The 20,217-nt window shown below is 44.2% G+C and overlaps 1 protein-coding gene and 1 long non-coding RNA gene across 2 annotated transcripts; one reads left to right on the forward strand and one right to left on the reverse strand.

Moving 5' to 3' along the window:
- Window positions 1–3,743: 3,743 nt before the first annotated feature.
- On the reverse strand, window positions 3,744–15,980 carry SMIM20 (small integral membrane protein 20). Its single transcript, XM_081537445.1, has 3 exons — window positions 15,781–15,980; window positions 5,153–5,209; window positions 3,744–4,402 (listed from the first exon to the last, which is right to left on the reverse strand). The coding sequence occupies exons 1-3, from the start codon at window positions 15,887–15,889 to the stop codon at window positions 4,365–4,367; spliced, it is 204 nt and encodes a 67-aa protein (XP_081393571.1). The 5' UTR covers window positions 15,890–15,980; the 3' UTR covers window positions 3,744–4,364.
- A 20-nt stretch (window positions 15,981–16,000) lies between these two features.
- Window positions 16,001–18,499, forward strand: LOC145524726 (uncharacterized). The gene is made up of 2 exons (XR_014067794.1): window positions 16,001–16,646; window positions 18,196–18,499. It is a non-coding gene; the product is annotated as an uncharacterized LOC145524726 (long non-coding RNA).
- The last annotated feature ends 1,718 nt before the right edge of the window (window positions 18,500–20,217 follow it).

The raw sequence follows: 20,217 nt of genomic DNA on the forward strand, positions 1-20,217 counted from the left end.
TATTTCATCTGCTGATGCTTCAGAACCCCGGGTCACCGGCAGCTGAGCCCAGGACCCAGACCTGAGAACATCTCAGGTCCATCCTCCTGTCAGTGCTTTTCAAACTACCTGGGGTGAAGCCCAGTTGTTTGTTCTAACCACCAATCCACCAAACACCTATAACATATATTAAAATTAATTTTATTAAAAAATTTTAAAAACCAAAAGGGTACAAAAAGGAAAGCCCAACCTTTTAGAAAATTGAAGTATAGTTGATTTACAATATTGTGTTAGTTTCAGGTGTACAGCAAAGTGATTCACTTATACACATATATATATTATATATCTATACTCTTTTCTTTGAATTCTTATCCATTGTAGGATATAAGATACAGTAAATCCCTGTTAAGGAAAGCCCAATTTTTAAAAATCGGATTCAAAAGATAAAAACTGCTTTTGACGCTTCTCACAGTTTGTTGTTTCTACACTTTGTTCACATGGACGGGTAACTGTCTCACAGTGCTCTGGGGAAAGCACTCTCCCTTTGTTTGAAAGTTTTCAGACCACTTCCTGCTGCCAGTACGTGTCTGAAAATGAAGTAAAGCTTGTCAGTGGACATTGGAGAGTGTTCACCACATGGTCGTAAACACCATTCCCTTCATTTGTTCCCTCACTCATTCTTGCCATTTCTCATTCAATCCATCCAAAATACTGATGAGTTCCCACTGGATGTCAAGCCCAGGCTGGTGGGGCGGGCTCCCCCCACAGACCTGCATCCCAGTCAAACCATCTCTCAAATATATGCTTAGCTTTGCTGACTCTGCACCTGTGTCTCTTACCATGTGTCTGAATCCCAGGCATTTTTCACAGCTCTCTTGAAATGTCAGCTATTACATCAATGAAAGTTGTCATTATTCTGACCTCTGCCAGTTCCCGGTATTCACTAGGTACCTCACATAAGGTATTCCTAATATCCCCAACAACAACAAAGGGGAAGTTTTATCATCCTCCCTGAAACCTGTGCTCCTCCTCCTGGACAATGTGGTTCCCTGGAAAGTTTCCTGCACTACATACATTTAGAAAAGTATGTGAAACTGTGCAGCTCACAGAAGTATTAAAAATCTCACTACACCCATGTAACTTGCATCCAAATAAAAAAATATATATATAGAACATAGTGCCTTGAAGACCTCCTGTATCTCTTTCCAGTCACTATCCCACTGCTTCTTCCTAAGAGCAATCTCTACCCTGAATTCCGATTCCATGGCTTAATTTACCCTGTTTCTATTCTTTAAATGGAATCTCAAAGTACTCTTGCAGCTTGCTTTTGTTCATTCTGCATCGTTTGCGAGATTCATTGCATTGTTGTTCATTCTCATTGCTGTATTCTATTGTGTGAATGTATCAGTTTACTCTTTGTACTGTGGATGGGCATTTGGTGAGTTTCCAGAGCTGCTGGGTTTTAGTCCATGCCTCTTGGTGGCTTTACAGATGCATTTCTACTGCATAAATAAATAGAACTGCAGGGACCCGGGGTTTGCATGTGCCCAGTGTCAGGGGATACCCTGAACCTTGTTTAAGGCAATTTTAATATTCTACATTATTTTATCTGTGAATTTACATCATTTTTCCTTAACAGATTATAAGTGTGTTTTCAATTAAATAAACACTGTGTTCCGGCTCATTTTAAAATGACTGATCTAACATACAATATAAAATGGAAAACTAAGTGAGAAAGCAGAAATGAAAATAAGTTCAGAGGAAAAAAGAATAAAGGGAATGTAATGGCTTGAATACATTCCACAAGGTACTTTTCAAAAAGTTGGACCACAAATGTGGTGGAGCCTCCTATCAGCCAATACAAAGAGGGACACAAGTTACCCCAATCAATGTTCACAGGATAAATGTACCAACTGTTCAGCAGTGTGGCTATTTCTGGTGCTGAGATTTTAAAAAAGTCAACAAGAGTCTTCCTCAAGAGGACACTGTCTGGCACTGAAAATGAAGGATCCAATAACTTCAATTGGCAACAACAAAGGAAATTTTGTTTCTCCCCTCGGGTTATAATCTCCCTCAACAGGCAACTCTGAGAGAACTAATGCAACTAGATACGATTCTCCAAAGGTGTAAAACCAAGAAAAAAAATAAACTAGATTCCAAGTGTGGTTCAGGTACCTGGAGGGGTCTCTAGGATCTTTCTAGGGGTATTGCATGATCAAAAATATTTTTACAATCCTACCAAAGGCTTTTTGCCTATTTTACTCTCATCTTATGAGGGTGTAGTTTTCCAGAGGTCACATGACATGTGATACAGCAATAGATCAGATGCAGAAGTAGATACAAGAATTTGAAATCTTCTATTAAGCCAGACATTAAAGAAATTTGCAAATTACTTATTTTGGAAAATAAAATTTTTCACACAAAAATGTCATATACTTTAGGTCTCCCACAGATATTTTTAAATACTAAAAAAATTGTTTTAATTTCTAATACATTAAACATCTATAGATACAATCCACTTAAGAAAAAACACTTGGGCGTTCTCAAAAAATTTTTGAGTGATAAAGGGTCATGAGACTATTTGGCGAATGTCCCCAAAAGTCACAAGGCCCAGAAGGTAACTGGTAAAAAATGTTCTGTGATCAAATACATTTGGAAAATGTTGTCTCTCTTGGAAATTGTGAAATGAGAAGCAAATGAACTTTCCTAACTGTATGCGACTGTGACTAAGATCTCCTCTTTCGAGTGCTTTCCTTGTTATCCTGAAGGCACACCTGGGTGTGCCATGGATGAACTACCAGGCCCTCCTTCAACCCTCATTAAGTAGCATCTCTTACCACTTGGGCTTCTGTCAAGCGTGGGCAGCACAGTCTGACACTACACCTCTGATAACATCAAGAGTGATCCTTTTATAAACATCAAGGCAGCTGAGCAGGACAGAAAGACTCTTTATCTCTGCCAAGAGGTAGACCAAGGGCAGGGTCAAAGCCAGGACAAAGAGCCCACTCAGACTAAACTGCGTCTGTTCCAGCTGACAAACAGGCCATCGAGGCCCCTCTTGTCTACGACGCTCAGACGCAGTCATTTCAGTTGGATGTCTTCCAAAGCAGATGGTACAGGCACAGGCCTCAGTCACAGAGAAGTCTCGATTAAGCACCCACAGGATGCTTGACTCTTAAGTCACACCTCCTGGTGCCCCCTCCAAGGAAAAGAGTGGTTCAATGTACCCCGAATGAGTCAACTTCTTTTATTGGGTTGTTAACTATGAGTCAATTAAATGTTAAGGAATGCCAACCAGAAATGATGACTTTGGAACTCTCAATCTTCTTTCTTTCTGACAGTAATGAACATAATTATGCCAGTTTTCTATTAGGCCTATTCCCAGTTCACAATAATAAAATTATGTCATCAGGCAACTCATCGAAAAGAGAACATACAGCAATGTGCAAGGCACTCTGGGAAATCAAAAAATGAAAAAGATATGTCTTTTTGAAAGCACAGAATCTAGGTAACAGGTCAGACAGAGACCAGAGAAGGAAACAAGTATTCTCATGCTCATCTCTGCAGCACCTGGCGAGGTATCTGGTAGAGAATTGCATTCAATAAACATTTGTCTCAACATATTTGCTATTTACCTCTAAGATTTTTACTTGACAAACACCACATAGTCAAATGTCTGCTCAAATAAAATCCAGTCAAATAGTACTTCTTGGTATAATTAATGAGCCTATAAAAAAGGATTTACAAAAAAACTTACACCATTATGAAGTAAGAGAAATCATTTTAATATATACATTTTCACTTCAACAGTGATTTCTAATAGGCATGTATACCCATTTAGTTTGCTTCAAATTTATTAATTTCTCAACATGCAGCAACCCTCCTAATGAGATAGTTGAGTTGAACTATTTATTCTTAAAGAGTACAATGTACCTTGTCCTCAAAGAGTTTTATCAACTTTTAACATTTTCAAAGAGCCCTATGAGGCTGCTCAATATGGTCGTTTTCCCCGGAAATTTCCTATTTGGAGGATGGCAAAACAGTCTAGGATCTTCCCCAGTCTAATGGTTGCTTGTATTCATATCACAGCTTGGCTGGCTAAGAGGTAGAGACTGAATAACATGTAGATAGCCTTCAAGCCCAGATGAGTAAGACAGCTTCATTTTTAGAAAGGAAACCAAGTCATAAAAACCTTCCTAATAGTATGATTTGTTTCAGGGTTTTTTTAAGAAGGATGTAATCCTCATGCACAGGACTCTTTATGGCCTTCTAGAGTTTTCTGTTCCAGCCAGCGTTCTCTAGCCAGGTGACTTATTGCACTTGCTGCAGAACTGAAAGCATGAAGTCTCAGTCTACTTTCATAATTAGAGGTGGTGTTAGTCTTCTTATTTCCGGCCAAATGGATCCGACCACACTTTCAACCCTATAGAAAGAAACATGAATTAAAAACAGGATTCATTTTTAAATTTCCTATCACTTCCCTCAACCCCAAACAAAGAAGATGACATCAGAATGGAGTTGTGCAATTTCCACGGAGTTTGAGGTAGTCTGGGCAAGTTGCCGGAACCCTAGAATGGAACGGCTGGGCAGCCGTGGCAGCCAAGAGAGATTTTTAAATGGCTCAGAAACTGCCCCACAGTAGGGAGATATGTATCTGGCCTAGTTAAAAAATAAATTAAAAAAAGACCGCTGCCACAAGAGTTTTGGCTAATAAGCTAGAAACCTCTCATTCTCAGCCAACTTGGATTGTCTCAAAGTAACTAACCATTCAGCCATAAAGGGAACTTCTGAGCTTCTGTATAAAGCAGAATCCTGCATCAATTAAAATAGCTCACAAGTAAACAGTATTTTCCCATGAGGGTTGTGTTTAAATAGGTGCTTGGTAAATAAGTCTGCAAAATAGCTATTTATGCTTCATAGTTAATTGCACACTTGTTACATGTTTATGCCCACTTATCAAACTCGAGAAACATGCAAACTTGCAAAAACTATTCCGGAGTGAAATATTAAGAGGAAGTCTTAGGGTGGCAACCTCTAAAATGGCAACTGCTAAAAAATAATAACACAATCACAATCTAGCCTCAAAGTGAAAAAGATTTCTCTGCAAAGCACATACTTCCCCCCAACAATGCAGCAGTTCACATGAGATTTTTGTCTTGATTTTTAAGTTTACCTGGTGGCTGCACGTCTTCTTGAACAATACCAGCTCGATTTATGGCTTGTTCCTTCTCTGAGAAACACAACAGAAAAATTATTCTTTAGAGAGGGGGTGGGGGGCAGAGTGGTGGAACTCTTTGTATCTACATGGGACAATGACATGGGACAATAAGAGAACAATATATCTGAGTGCTATTAAATTCAGAGCTGCCATTGCCCAGAGCTTTTACGTAATGGAAGTTGGATCCTATCAAGCAAAATGACTGGATTTTTCAGTGAAAGTAAGCAAGCCGTATTTCAGAAGGAAAACTCCCAATGAACATCTTTTCTCGGTGATCTCAGCAGTTTGGAAAGGCAACAAAAACAACAGAAAAAGAACAATTTTGAAAGAACTAGTGGGTGTGATGCAATGAGGGCAGGGCTGTTGAGTTGATGGAACAAGTACAATTAACAAGAAAACGATGCAGTTTATGTGTCTAAAATGTACTCCACTGAAGGCCTAGACCCAGAGCTAAATATGCTATGTTTTTGATAGGAAATAGAGCAGAAAATTAATCTTTGGGTGGGTGGCTTTGGTTTGGATAATTGAAGCTTCCCTAATTGACTGCAGGTGCTGCACCAATTAGTAAGCGCGTTCTAGTGACAGCAGCTTAGCTGATCTCTTTGGAGATGTCCAACGGACGAGGGCCAAGAGAAATTGGGCATTTTATGTCTGGGGGCTTCAAGCACTCTGACACATCTTTCTAAGTGGTTTCAAATAAACCCAAGGGCTGTAAAAACAAAGACTTATTATTTTAAGTATCTTGACAAACAAACTGTGGCTTTTCAGCAGAAAGACTTGGAGCCAAAAGATGTTTACGACTATATTATAGTAATTAAGTGCTGTAATCAAATCTTTGTTTTAATCAGGCTAAAAGTGTTTCTTTTAAATCCATATTTAACTCTTCTTTAATATTAGGCCATTTTCTTTATTCTGGCCTCTGGATTCTCATAAAGTTACAAGAAACAGGGCTTTGCCAAATCGAATATTCATCGAACTTGCTTCTCTGGTGATATGACGGAAAGTCAATCCTAAGTGACCTATCTGAGGTTTTATCAATGCTAAGTTTTGCTTTGGCAACTAAAACACTGGGCAGTAGGGATCATCTGAATCTTGACATCCAATTTTAAGTGAGACAGAGAAGATACAGCACAAAGAAGCCCCTTATAAAATGGTGACAGTTTCACTGGGCCTCTCTGAAATAGTAGGTAAATGATAACCAAGTCCCTATGGACCAAGAGATGCCAAAGGATGTCTTCCATCTAGAGCGGGTGATAATGGGGCCTCTAAGGTGTCAGACTTTCTAAAATAAGTCACAAAAGACGATCTTATTTCCTAAGAAGTTGAACTCCTGTAGGATTGAGCCCACCATGCTGTCACCACGTAAGTCTCCAAGTATGGATGTGTCTCAAACATGCTCTTAGAAGATGCCAACTAGTAGAAGACTATACTGTCATCGATAGTGCCAGGAACAAAAATAGATACCATTTTTCATACCTAAAAGGTCCATTCTCCAGTATTACAGAAGAAGGAAGAGACGAGTTTTTTAAAAAACACTTGATTGCCAGAAAGCGTTCTAGAAGTCCAGATTTAAGAGAATTGGATAGCCTGGTGTACCGAACACGTTCTACAAGAGGCAGGTTGTACAAAGCTGAAGAAACTGGCAGTCTGCCAAGCATCAAAGGAAGTTGACTTCCAGTAGCAACAGAATGCCTAATTGTGTTCTCACCTCTTACAATGCAATAGAGAACCAAGAGAAGAGAAAGGAATCCCCATCTTTACACTTCCTTGCTAATTGCTAATGAGGTTGGAGAGAGGTTGAGGATTTATTTTAAATAGACCATAATCTCTTTATAATCCTTGTCCTTATGCAACCACCTCTTTTTTTGGCTTGGACGGGCAATTTAAACTGATTTGCAGAACTAGTTCTTACCGAGTGATAACTGGTAGTAACGTTCTATCTACAACCCCTGGTTCTTTTATCCATTAATGTTCCATAAGTGCTTGAAGACCAAAACAGTCTTATATAAGTTCATAATATGACACAAAGACACTTTATTTGTGAATGTGGGATATGCTAAAGGGAAACAAACTGGCCCTTCGGGACTTAGCAAATATGTCTTGATGAAGCTGACAGTAGGCGTCTATTTTGCTGTCATTAGAGAAACAGCACTTGTCTCTGGGCCTCAGGAAAAGGGCAACACAGAAGTCAGGGGTTTAACTATGTGGGCAAATCAGGATAAGCTAATTACTGACTTTTCGGTAGTGAGCATATTTCTATCAGGGGTGAAATGATTAAAATGCAAATACACAGCACTGGGCTGGGAGCTTTGCAATGTCAGTGAGACAAGTCCCCTCTCCAGTGTCTCCGCAAGCCCAACTCTGCCCCCTGGTGCTAAGGCAGCGAGCTGATTTGCACTTTTAATCGAGGATCCTTAGCTATATTATTCAAAACTTAGTAATACGTGCAGATGGGCTCATTTTTGTATCGTAGCACAAGAATCAACCTCATAATTTTTAAGTCTTAAACCCATCCTTATATTAAATGTCCATACTGTGAAATCTGTGTGGTTTACTACTTTATTTAACATTCACAGCAAATGGATGCAGCACACCCACGCACCAGCCCCCTCGGCGGTCTTGTTAGGGACGGTGTCCTTGAGGAGCACTAGCAGACAGAAACCTAAAAGCAGGTGCAGACTCTCACCTCAGGACCCTCTGCAGTGAGACCATCATCTCAAGAATACCCCCTCCATCTCCTCCTGCCAATGAGCCAATTAAAGTACAAGCAACTCACCACCTGAGGTAATTGGCCAGATGTCAGCATCTGAATATGGACGGTATATTACATAATAGCATTGTGTCAATATTAAATTTCCTGGATTGGATAACTATAATTATGTAAGAGAATGTCCCTGTTCAGGAAATACATGCTGAAGTGTTTACGTATCAAAGTTCACAAGGCCTGCGACCTAACTCTCAAATGGTTCAGCAAAATAATAGTAACAGTAATATGTATATAATATGTGAACATACACGTATCTCTATGCATGTATGTGTGTATAGACATGTCACATACATATCGGGAGAGAAAGCAAATGTGGCAAAATGTTAACAACTGGTAAATCTAGGTGAAGGCCATAAAGGGATTCATTGTACTATTCTTAGATTTTCTGTCAGTTGCATTTTTTTTAACAACAAAAAAACACAACTGCAAAACAAGTATAAGGAAGTCCAACAACACTGACTATTTCATGATGATTAATTCAAAGTCTCTTTTAAAAATAGCAAATATAAAATGAAAAAGTACTTTTCTAGTGCTCCCACTTTGCTGCAGTGTGCGGGGTGACCCAGGCTGGATGTGTGTGCGATGGGAGGGAGTGTGAGCCAGTGGCCGAGGGCACCAAGGGGCCACCGGAAGCACGGGCTCCTCCCAATGCTGGGAACACCTCTGTTTCTCACCAGGGTGTGTGATGGAATCCGGGCAGCTTTGTAAGGCCTGTTAGAAAAAAAGACTTCAGTCTGTGCACTTCATTTTACTCTATGGTGAAAGGAATAAAAAGCATATTCTGAGCACTTGCCATGGAAAAGGGAAAATGCCCTTTTAAGGTAAGAGGTATTTCCTCATCAAGTGACTTCTCACAGGCCTGCTCCGACCACACTGGATGGGGGCACAAGGAGAGAGAAAGAATTGAGGGGTCATGGCTCTTCCACCTTGGCTTTGCTGGCAGACACTCCTCTGTCCTAAATGCAGGTCAAACTGGGCTTCATTAAGCAGCAGACAAGGCTGGGGAGTTCGGGTCTCGTATTTACCCAGCAATGAATGTGCTAAGTGACCTTGAACAAGTCACCTAAATGTGGGGGCTGAATGAGCACAAGGTTCCTGGCAAAACCCTGCAGTTTTATGCTTCTCCGCATCTAACTAAAGTTAGTTAAAAATGAACAGGATCACAGGAAATGATCTTATTTTGTCTCATTTCATAGTTGCTCTGAAATGCTGTTATTTTTTAAAAGGCCACATTCAGGATACCTGGCTGATTCTAAGACAAAAGGCAATTAGGCTTCAAGCTGTTGTCACTTGTGTGCTTCTGTAAACATGGGCTCTTCCCACAAACCACGCTGGGCTGACAGGGTGGAAAGCTAAAAATTAACGTCCAGATTCCCCCCAGAAGGACAGCAGAACTAACCGAATACTCCTGGTTTGGGACTGACAACTGCCATCTCCCCAGTGCTCATTTAAGTATCAGGTATCACGTGTCGAACTGACCTTGTATGCTACCTAAGACTTGGTAAAGTCTGGCTGAGTTAGTGAAAGAGCTGAAGATCACACTGAACGTCAAGATGGAATTCAATATGGCAGTCTTGCAATAGTGGCCTGTGTGCTTTTAAATCACAGAAGATCTTGGCTTTATTTTACATAAGGGGCCTTCGCCCTCTTTTCTGTTGCCTTAAGGCTTATTCCAGCAGGGGCCCAGGAACCTACCTACCCCCTATCCAGGCCAGCCGGCATCAGTCAAGCTGGCCCAGCTGAAAGGTCCCCCTGTGATTTGGCTCTTGGGCCCTACATGGCATGGGCTCCTTGCCAGCCTCTGGCTCCCCTTGTCAAGGACTGGGTGTCTGCCCAGGCCTTCCAAGGACCGTGGGCTTCTTCTCGGTCTGCCCAGAATTCTGGAGACCACAGAGGTATGAAGGAAGCTCAGAAGAAAAAGAGCCAACAAGAAAGGCTAAGAAGGAGTGGATGAAAGGCAGGAACAAAAGAGCAAAGCCAGGAGTGCCGGTGGAGGTAGACCACCAAGCCCAAGGAAGAATGCGTCCCGAGGAGGGAGAGTCTGGCTAGGAGTCATGCCTCTCACGTGTAGTCACCCGACCTCCTGAGTCACAAAAGAACAGAAGTCAAGGTGACCAGGAAGGACCTACAACCTCCCAAAGTCACACCGCCGTCTAGCTGTATCCATGCCCACCCTTCCTCCTCAGCTGGTGGAAGAAGTGTCCCACCTTGGGTCCAAGGCTCCTCCTCCATCTGATGTCGAGATTCCCCCACCTCCTCCAGCAGCCTTCTTTATCCAGAGACCCTCTTGGCTCCACAATGCTCCCAAACAAAACAGAATCACCGCTCCCCTAGCCCCCTCGACCAGCTGCAAATACAATTCCTCATTCTCCTGTTCAGATAGCCCAACATCTTTATATAGTCAACCTAATATACTATTTACTCTTCATCCGCGGCAATCTGCCTTCTGCCCACTGTCAAACCACTGAAAGCACTCTTAACAAAATAGCCACTGAGCTTCACCTTCTTTTTGCTAAATCCAACGTATATTTTCAGTTTTTACCTTCCTTACTGTCTCTAAGCAGCTGAGCCCTGCTGATCACACCCTTTGCCATGAAGAGCTATTTTCCTGGGGCTTATTACTGCAGCCTCTTCCGGTTTTAATGCTCTCACTCTGGCCACTCCTTGTCAGTCTCCTTGGAAGACCCCTCCTCCTCTGACCACTTGCTCTTCAGACCTTCAAGTGCCAGTGTTCACCTGCATTCTGTCTTGGACCAGCTTGTCGCTTTCAATCTCAGAATGCTGCCTGGAGCCTCAACTGCTGCAGTGACTCCGCTTCCCATCTGATGCTGAAGATGTGCCATCTCTAGCTCCAGCTCAGATCCTGTGGCTCAGCTCCAGACTGGCACGTCCCACCGCCTAGGGGAAATCTCCAGGAGCACATCCAGGTACCTAACACTCAATACATCCCAAACTGAACCAGCTTGTCCCCTCATCCCCCAAACAGACTTCATGTATTCCTTAATGCCTAGCACCACATCTCTTCAACTGCTGGAGCCAGAAAGCTGGGGGCCAGTCTCCTTCCTCTCCCTTGCTTGCCCTTGAGCTAATCAGTCACAAATCCCTGTAGAGGATTTATTTCTTAAACCTGGCTCCTGAATTCAGTCCTTCTGCCCAGTCCCATAACCACTGTCACTCTGGTGCAGGCTACTGTCATCTCTCCTGAAGTCACAGGAAGCACAGCCTGCCTGGGTCTTGGCCTTCTTACCTTCAACCTTGGCCCTTCCGGCCCCTCCGTCACAAGTCAGAGATGCCTGGAAAGGCTGAATCTGATCACCTTGCTCTCCTGATTAAAACATTTCAATGATTTTCCACCAGCTGGACTCTGAGGACAGCAGAGGGTTATTCAAGTGTTTTAAAACAAGCAAGTGAGATGATCAAATTCCAAGAGCAAATGGCACAACAATAGCTTTTCAACAGGCACAGTGGAAAACTTGGAGTTCTGTACATTTTCTGACACACACGCATATATTTTCCCAGTTACAAATTCTCACCAGAGAAACACAAAGATGTATTTCAGAATGAAGAACACTGAAACTAGACAGGTGTGAGACAGAAGGATCTGTGAATAAAGAATGTGGGTCAAGAGAAACAATCAGTGACTGTGTAAAACACTGATGGTCCTAAGTGGTCTGGGGAGCAAGAAACACAAGGCAGCAGGGATGGGGAGCGTGGGACAGGAGCTAAGGCCTTCTAAGGTCTTTGTTTATTTCGTAGGAGGTACAGATATTGACTAGCTCTAAATTGTCAAAACGAGAAAAACAGAATGTAAAACTTTCAAACTAGTAGAGGGCAAGAAAATTAAATAAAGAAGCCTTGAAGCAGAAAAGGAGAGGAAAAAAAACTAGAGACAAGAGTAAATAGAAAACATAAGATAGAGAAAATAATCCAACATTTTAAAGATTACCAGACTGGATTTTTTAAAAATCCCAGTTTGGGTTGCTTATAAGACTTAAGGACAAATAAAGGTTAAATACAAGAGAATATATATATCAGGAAAACACTAACCCAAAGAAAGCTGGTAACTATGATGATATTAGATAAAACAGAATTGGGGAGGAATGTTAGGGAATAAAGAGGACTCTCACATAATGATAATTGAAAAAAAAATTCTTTAGAACATTCTAGATTGTGAGCAACTAATACGGCCTCAAGATATATAAGTAATAGAATTAAGAATGATTTGGAACCATCATACACAGAACTCTGTACCCCTAAAGAAGAGAACACACCTCATTCCAAGCATACAGGGAACATTCACAAAAACTGACCTGTACCAAGTCACAAAGCAAATCCTGACCAACATCAAAGAATCAAAATCATACGGTCTGAATTCTTTGACCACAAATGCAAAGAAGGTAGATAAGCAATGACGATGTGACCAGAAAGACCACGGTGGCTGCAGGGTAGAGAACGGGGTGGTTGTGGTGCTGGTGGAGCAGGGAGACCAACTCAGAGCACAAGGAGTGGGTGGCAGGAGGGGACATGGGTGGGGACAGTGACATGAGAGAAGAGTGCTGACTGACTTGTCCAGTCACATATATCCAGCACCTAACACAGTGCCAGGCACACTGCTGTTAAAATACAGATTTTTAAAAAATAAAAAGGCGGCTACATACATGCTAACTGAATGTGCTGAAATGAATCGAAGCTCCGTCCTCACAGTGCATCTCCATGACCTGGTCACGAATGGCTCACCTGGGTCTGAGCATCTGCTTAAATCTCCTTGTCTAACACTTCACTGCCCCTGTAGCTCCTTATTCTTGAAATGTTTTTACGGGATTCCTAATGTAAAAATATGAGCTTCCCTGGTGGCTCAGCGGCAAAGAATCCACCTGTGAATGCAGGAGACACAGATTTGATCCCTGGATCAGGAAGATCCCCTGGAGAAGGAAATGGAAACCCACTCCAGTAGTCTTGCCTGGAAAATTCCATGGACAGAGGAGCCTAGCGGGCTACAGTCCATGGGTTGCAAAGAGTTGGACACGACTGAGCAACCAAAACAACAAAAATAAAAAATCAGTATTTCTACACCTTTTATCTCATTTAATTCACTCCAAAACATGTAAATTCAGTCCTGCAACAGTCCTTTCACTGTTACAGATGAGGAAACAGGCCAGGCTCAGAGAGGTTAAATAGCTCATCTTAAGATCCTCTTCTAGGAAGGGACTTAGACCCTCATTTGACTTACTCCCTCTATCCTTTTGGAGAGGCAGTATGGTGCCCTGGTGTAATAATGAAGGGCACTGGTTCAAATCTGGGACTCACTGGTTAGGGGTCCTCGTACAAGTTAACTGTTTTATACTCCAGTCTGTCCACGTATAAAATAGGGATGATGATCACATAGCAACTACCATAAAAGGTTGCTATTTGCACCAAATGGGTTAATATATAAAAAGTGCTTGGAAGAGTGTCAGACATATAATCCGTTTTCAATACATATTAGCTATATAGCATCATTTACCTGTTTAAGGACTCAGTTGTAACTCTCAGATAAGGGTGTCCAAATTAATTAAAACTGAACCAGAAACATGGGCAGGTGTTGACTGCCTTACATTTAAAAACCCTGATACTGTAGCCACACACTCAGTGTTCACTTAAAAGGCCTAATTTGTCTGTCTTAAAGTGACTCAGATAACCATAGACTCTGGACAATCCCTGTAAGATTATTGTTGGGAGACACAGCACAAACCCACACCCTGAACCAGAAGCAGGTTTCTCAACCTCGGCACCATTCACATGTTGGTCTGGGGTAATTCTTTGTTATGGGCGGCTGTCCTTCATCTTGCACAAACTTTAGGAGCCTGACCTCTATGTGCTAGATGCCAGTAGCACACTCACCCACCCCACCCTATCCCATGGCACTCATTTTGTGACAAGCAAAAATGTCTCCATAGAGAACCAAATGTTCCCAGGAGACAAAAATCACCCCTAGTTGAAAAACCACTGCTCTAGTCTTCCTAGACTGAAATTTTTCTACGGGGATCCAAAACAGACCCTCTTGACCCAAGTTCAACTCTAGAGGCTATCATTAAACACCGTGAAGCAAGGATCCTGTAAGGAGGGATAACATAGATTACGCAAGGCTTTACTCAACCCCATTTTTATTTACCCCATGCATGGCGCTCAGAGACAGGCTGGAAGGCAGAATGCAGAGACCATTTTAATCCCGGGTGATAAAAAACAAGCTGCAAGGAAATCTGAGTGTGTGCTTAAAACACTCTGTCTCAGAAACCAAATGCTGTAGCATTTGTAATGGGGAGAGATTTACATGGAGCTTTCGGCTTTAGATCGCCAAGCTTTCAGCCTCCCCTAATATTCTCAAGGGGCAGGGCTGGCCCTCTTCCATCTTCAAGATGATTCAGGTTTCCTGGAGAACAAAATGAGCCTCTAATGCCTGATATTTTCTCTCTGACAGATGGTTTCAGATGTATCAAAGTGCTAATCCTTGCTGAGGTATAGGTCTCAAGGAAGGAGAGTTTGGCTTTTAGAATGATAGGACTTGAATGATTAAGGAAGAAAATTACTCCCAGGATATTTGCCATTGTCATGTGAGCAGCCAGCTTAAAACGAAGGAAGACAGCAGAATGTGAAAAAAAGATTTGAGGAGAAAGGAGAGGAAAAACTCAAAAATCCAGGTTAACAGTTTAGGTTTGAAACATGTCCGTCCGCTCAATGACATCTTTGGGAGTGGAAATGAAGTGCCATAAAAACACCTTCAAGCTCAGGATAATGAGGGGCCATCCCTCCCCACAACATCACCATTCCCAGCTTCAGGGTGTGGCAGAAGGCCAGGAAAGGAAGGCGGAAGTTGGAATATTAGTCTTGCCACTTACTAGCTGTGTGTCCTTGGGCATGTAATACAACCTCTCTGAGCCTCACTTTCCCCATCCATAAAACACATAATAATAATCTGCCTCAAAATGAGGTTGTATAAATTAAATGATCCAGTATTAGTTGCTCAGTTGTGTCCGACTCTTTGTGACCCCACGGACTGGGGCGCCCCAGACCCTTCTGTCCCGGGGATTCCTAAGACAAATACTGAAGCGGGTTGCCATTTCCTTCTCCAGGAGATCTTGGCAACGTGCTTAACGAAGACACATTAAAAAGCCTCCAGTGAATACCAGTATGAACTAGTGTTTAGTGTTGACCTACTATGTCAACTGCTTTTATTACCACCTTTGAGTCTCACCAGATGCCAGGCAGTTTTAAAGATATTATACAGACACAAGAGACGCAGGTTCGATCCCTGGATTGGGAAGATCCCAGTAGGAAATGGCAACCCCACTCCAGTATTCTTAGTTGGAAAATTCCATGGTTAGGGTGGCCTGGTGGGCTACACCACGGGATCGCAAAGGGTTGGACACGACTGAGCGACACACACACACACACACACACACACACACACACACACACACACACACACACACACACACACACACACACACACACACACACACACACACACACACACACACACACACACACACACACACACACACACACACACACACACACACACACACACACACACACACACAACTACTACTGAGTATGGTGAAGGTCTCAGAGGTTGAGGCACTTGACCCCGGTCACGAAGGTGTACACAGCGAGAGTCGAACCCGGGTCTCGCTGACTCGTGAACCAACCTCTGTCCATGGCCCCATGTGGGGACGATGAGGGAAAGTGGGGGAGTTACTAGGGCCAGGCGGCCGCGTGGGGTCAGAGATCACTGTCACCGGGCCCCGGACGCCGCGTGGGGTCAGAGGTCACTCACTGTACTCCTCCAGCCGCATTAAGGGCCGGAAGTAGATGGGGTAGAAGGCGGCGCCGATCAGGGAGATGAAGCCGCCGAAAATGAGAGCAGTGCGCAGGTTCCGGGACATGGCTTCAGCCGGGGCTACCCGGATTCTCCGAGTGCCCGGGACTCGTCAAACCCGGCTCCCGCCGGCTGGGCCGTGACCCCGCTCGGAAGAGGAGGAACAGCTTTCGCTTCCGGGCCTTGGGGGCGGGGCTAGAAGCTGGGGCGGGGCCGAGGCAGAGCGAAGTGGGAGCAGAGGTGGAATCAGAGGCGGGGCTTAGGACTGGGTGGGGCTAGGGCGAGGTGGGGTGGGGCTAGGGCGAGGTGGGGTGGGGCTAGGGCGAGGTGGGGTGGGGCTAGGGCGAGGTGGGGTGGGGCTAGGGCGAGGTGGGGCGGGGCCTCAGGCCCGGCGCACCGCCTCCCCGGTTGTCCTGGCATCGCTTGACGCCCAGCGAGAGCTAGCTGCTGTTAAGAGTGGAGGTTTAATTGCTTATTGCTCTCGGTTCCTAGTCCCTCCCCCAGCCGCTACCCGCCCAGCCTCGTTTTTCTCTCAGTTGCCCCACCCACCGCTCTTCTGACCTCGTTTACTACTCCCTCCTTTTTACCAACCACTTTTCTTGGTTCTTTCCCCGCAACTGATTTGATTTTCCTGACTACGCCAGGAGGTGGAGGATCTCTATAGCTCGTTGATTTAATCCTCCTATCTTTTACTAAGTCCCTTAAGTCGTGTCTGACTCTTTGCGACCCTATGGACTGTAACCTGCCATGTTCCTCTGTCCATGGGATTCTCCAGACAAGAATACTGGAGTGGATTGCCGTTTCCTTCTCCATATCTTTTACAGGTGAGGGAATCTTGGCTTGGCTGTGTGGATTTGGACAAGTCACTTGGCCTAAAGGGCGATATGAGGGGATTAGAGACAAAAGTGCAAAATGCCTGGTCAAGAAGGCATGCAAGGGATTCCGAAATGGGAGCCACAGGAGCTTCAAAACCAAGATTAACCCGGGAGGAATGTTATTTCAACATCCAAGCTACAAGCAGATCTTTCCGACTGAGTTTCCATGCCCTCCTCTCTCCTTCCCCTTGCTGGATGTCAGGGTTATGGATGAGGATAGAGATCAGCACAGGGCAGGGAGCCAGCAGCCAGTCCCTCTGAAGGGACCTTGGGGCTCTGCCCTGTTGCCTGAGGTGGGAGCCACTGAGGACAGACATCGGCTTCCTCTTCCTATGATTGCCATCCTCCAGACTTCTATGTCTGCTCTGCTGGCACGGGACCCACCCAGGGATACTGGCAGCAGAGACTAAGATTCCTTGGGCCTTCACTCAATCCTTTATTTTAAAAAAGAATGATACCAGCTACTGGGGGCTACAGAGCAAAGAAGACCCCAGGAAATCTTGACCCCAGCATCATTATTTAGTTCAGGAAATTATCTACGATCCTTCAGAAATGACGTAGAGGGCACAGGTTTTCTCTGTTTTGGTAGCTTTGTAGTTGAATCAAGCTACTATTTACTTCCATACTTCCAGAAGCATGTAGATCAGGTGTTTGATCTGTCAGCAGGTTTATGGACTGTTTTCTATGCCCCCAGCATCAGGCAAAGTGCTTTGGGAGGCACAAAGATGAATAAGACGTGACCCTTGTTCTCAAGGACCCTGCCAAGTGGATGAAGAGAAAGGACATATACGTAACAAGATAACTAATGTCCCAACTCAGCCTGTTGCTGGTGAGTGATAAGGTCCTGTGGGCTACAGGAGTTCAGAGGAGGAAGACAGATGACTGTAGGGTGAGACAGCTGGTCCTCTGGTGCTTGCAGGAGCTTTTTAGGCTGAAGATAGAAGACTTCATGGCAAAGAGGGAAGCTGCAATTCATGCTTTATATCATGTGATATAAAAATCCCAGGTATAGGACTTCCTTGGTGGTCCAGTGGTTAAGAATCTGCCTGCCAGTGCAGGGGACACAGGTTTGATCCCTGGTCCTGGGAGATCCCACATGCTGTGGAGCAACTATGCTTGTGCGCCACAACTACTGAAACCTGTGCTGTAGAGTTCATGTTCTGCAACAAGAGAAGCCAGCACAATGACAAGCCAGCGCACCACAATGAAGAGTAGCCCCCCGCTTGCCCCAACTAGAAAAAGTCTGCAGGCAGCAAAGAAGACCCAATGAACCAAAAAAAAAAAAAAAAAACAGTTATAGTGCACATTTTTGCCTCCCAGTATCCAATTCTCTTTCTGTTGATAGTATCCCAAGTATCTTTTGGCAGACCACTCTTCTCCCATTCTCAGTCTGTGAGGTAAACTAGGGCTTCTTCCCCTAACTCCAACCCTGACTCTTTGCCAACTCTGAATGTTAACCATACAACCAAGCCTGACCAAGCTCTCTTACTCATCACAGGGATTGATTGACACTGGGCTCAGGTCTGATTGTCCAATGTGGCTGCATCCTCCCTGCCAAATGACACACATAGAGCCAACTATAGTCTATCCCAGCTGCTGGGAGGCTGGATTTCAACTTGAAGGCATGAGACTCGGGAACTGCTGGGGACCACCGTTTAGAGACTGAAAATGAGGACAGTACAGCAGAAGAGCTGAGAGTTGGGGAGAAATCAGATGCTGACACTACATTTGAGTGCCTGAAGCCATTTGTGCCCCCAAACAGATTTCTCAGTAACATGAGCCAATAAAGTCCCCTCTTCACTGAAGCCAGTTTGAGTTGGCTTCTGTCTTTTAAAACAGAAGGAGTTCCAGATGAAATCACCATGGGTGTGATTTCATTTGCTCAACACCTCCACAAGCTCCAAATCAAGGATTACCTTATTATTTAGATCAGAACACTGACAACCAGAGACCTCACACCACTGACTGAGCCAGAACCAGGGCTGAACTCTCAGGATTCCTAATCAGATAGGCTCTTCCATGACATCCTACTGTCTTTGTGAGCAGACTTGGCAGATGGCTGACTGAGTCCTATCCATGGAGTGTGTGAAAGCCAGTGCAGAGGGTGCCAGGATGTTCTTGTGAGGTACCAGTGGCGCCTCCAAAGCAGGGACAGGACCAACATGGGACAGATGAGCCACCCCACTCCCCAAGGCAATGTGGCAAGTAACTGGTGGTTCCGCTGCTCCCTCTTGCTGAACCAGAGGTATCAGCCTGGTGAACAGCCAGCCTATATTCTATACAAATGTCACGTACAGATTGACATGTACAAAAGACAATATAAGTGATATATTAGCATCATTATATTGTCACTTGCCTGCCACTGACTCCTACCAAATACAACTCTGATCCCAAAGTTCTTCCCCTTTCTGAGAATCTCATTGATCTACAGATTCAATCAGCAAATGCTTATTTTGAGCCTACTCCAGGCAAAGCGCTGTGCTGGTTGATCAGGAACACAAAAAGGAAGAAGTCAGATCAGTATTTGCATATCTGACCGAGGTTCACTGAGCCAGGTCCTGGTGGTTGCAACAGTGAATTGAGAGGAGAATCTGTTGTCCTCATGGTGGCTACAGTCTGGCAGAGGGACAAGCTGTTGGCTGTGGATAGTAATTACTTTTTGGACACTCAGCCTCTCCTAATGATACCTGCTGGTTCTTTTCTGAGGATGACCTTTCATCTTGGCATTCTTGGTTGGACTGTAAATCCAGGGGCCCTGTGCGTTCCTAGCAGTACTGATACCAAGGCTGTAGAACACTTCCCCTGTGCCAGTCACTGTGACAGGTTTACACCATCAGTACTCACCAATCCTCATAGATAGGTATCCCCATTGCAGGGGCCGAATCTGGAGCAATGGAAAAGCGACTAGCTCAAGGTCACATGGCTAGTAAGTGGCAGAACCTGGATACAAATCCATGCTGTCTGGCTGCAAAGACCGGCCCTTACCACCCCTCTAAACTGCCTTGCAAAGTCAGTGAGCTCATGTTGTCTGAGTATAGGTTGCTCCACCCAGGCCCAGTTGTTCTTTTTCTCCTAGAAATAAGAATCATGAGGATGATGACACAAGGACAGACAGCACTGTTACAGTGGATTTCTTCCATTGCTAATGTTCTGGTAGGATTATGGCATATCTCCCACTTGCCTGGGGTCCTAGGTGTGCACTTGCCTCGTTGTCCCATCTTGCAGCCTGATTCTCAACTGTTTGTTGTATTCTACAGGTCACCCCATATGCTTCCAGTAAACTCCCTTTGGATTTCAGTTAGTCAGAGTCAGTTTCAGTTGCATGCCACTAGGAGCCCTAATAGATAAAGAAATGCCCACAATTACCTCCAACACACAGCAGAGATGAAGGGCTTGGGGCTTCATAGCTGTGCTAATGTTTGTGAATGCCAAAGGAGGTTCGGGTCTGGGAAGGTATTCACACAAAGGGAGAGAGAGCTCAAAGGATGAAGGGAGACGGGATGCAAATCAAATATGTCAG

This window comes from Giraffa tippelskirchi, chromosome 1 (assembly GCF_054371585.1).
Source record: "Giraffa tippelskirchi isolate mGirTip1 chromosome 1, T2T-mGirTip1v1.2.pri, whole genome shotgun sequence".
In the NCBI taxonomy this organism is placed as follows: domain Eukaryota; kingdom Metazoa; phylum Chordata; class Mammalia; order Artiodactyla; family Giraffidae; genus Giraffa; species Giraffa tippelskirchi.

Coding starts and splice junctions, on each gene's coding strand:
- SMIM20 (XM_081537445.1), bottom strand. CDS start 15,889: ATGTCCCGGAACCTGCGCACTGCTCTCATTTTCGGCGGCTTCATCTCC. Junction 5,210..15,780: donor AATGCGGCTGGAGGAGTACA/GTGAGTGACCTC, acceptor TGTGTTTCTCAG/AGAAGGAACAAGCCATAAAT. Junction 4,403..5,152: donor AGAAGACGTGCAGCCACCAG/GTAAACTTAAAA, acceptor TTCTTTCTATAG/GGTTGAAAGTGTGGTCGGAT.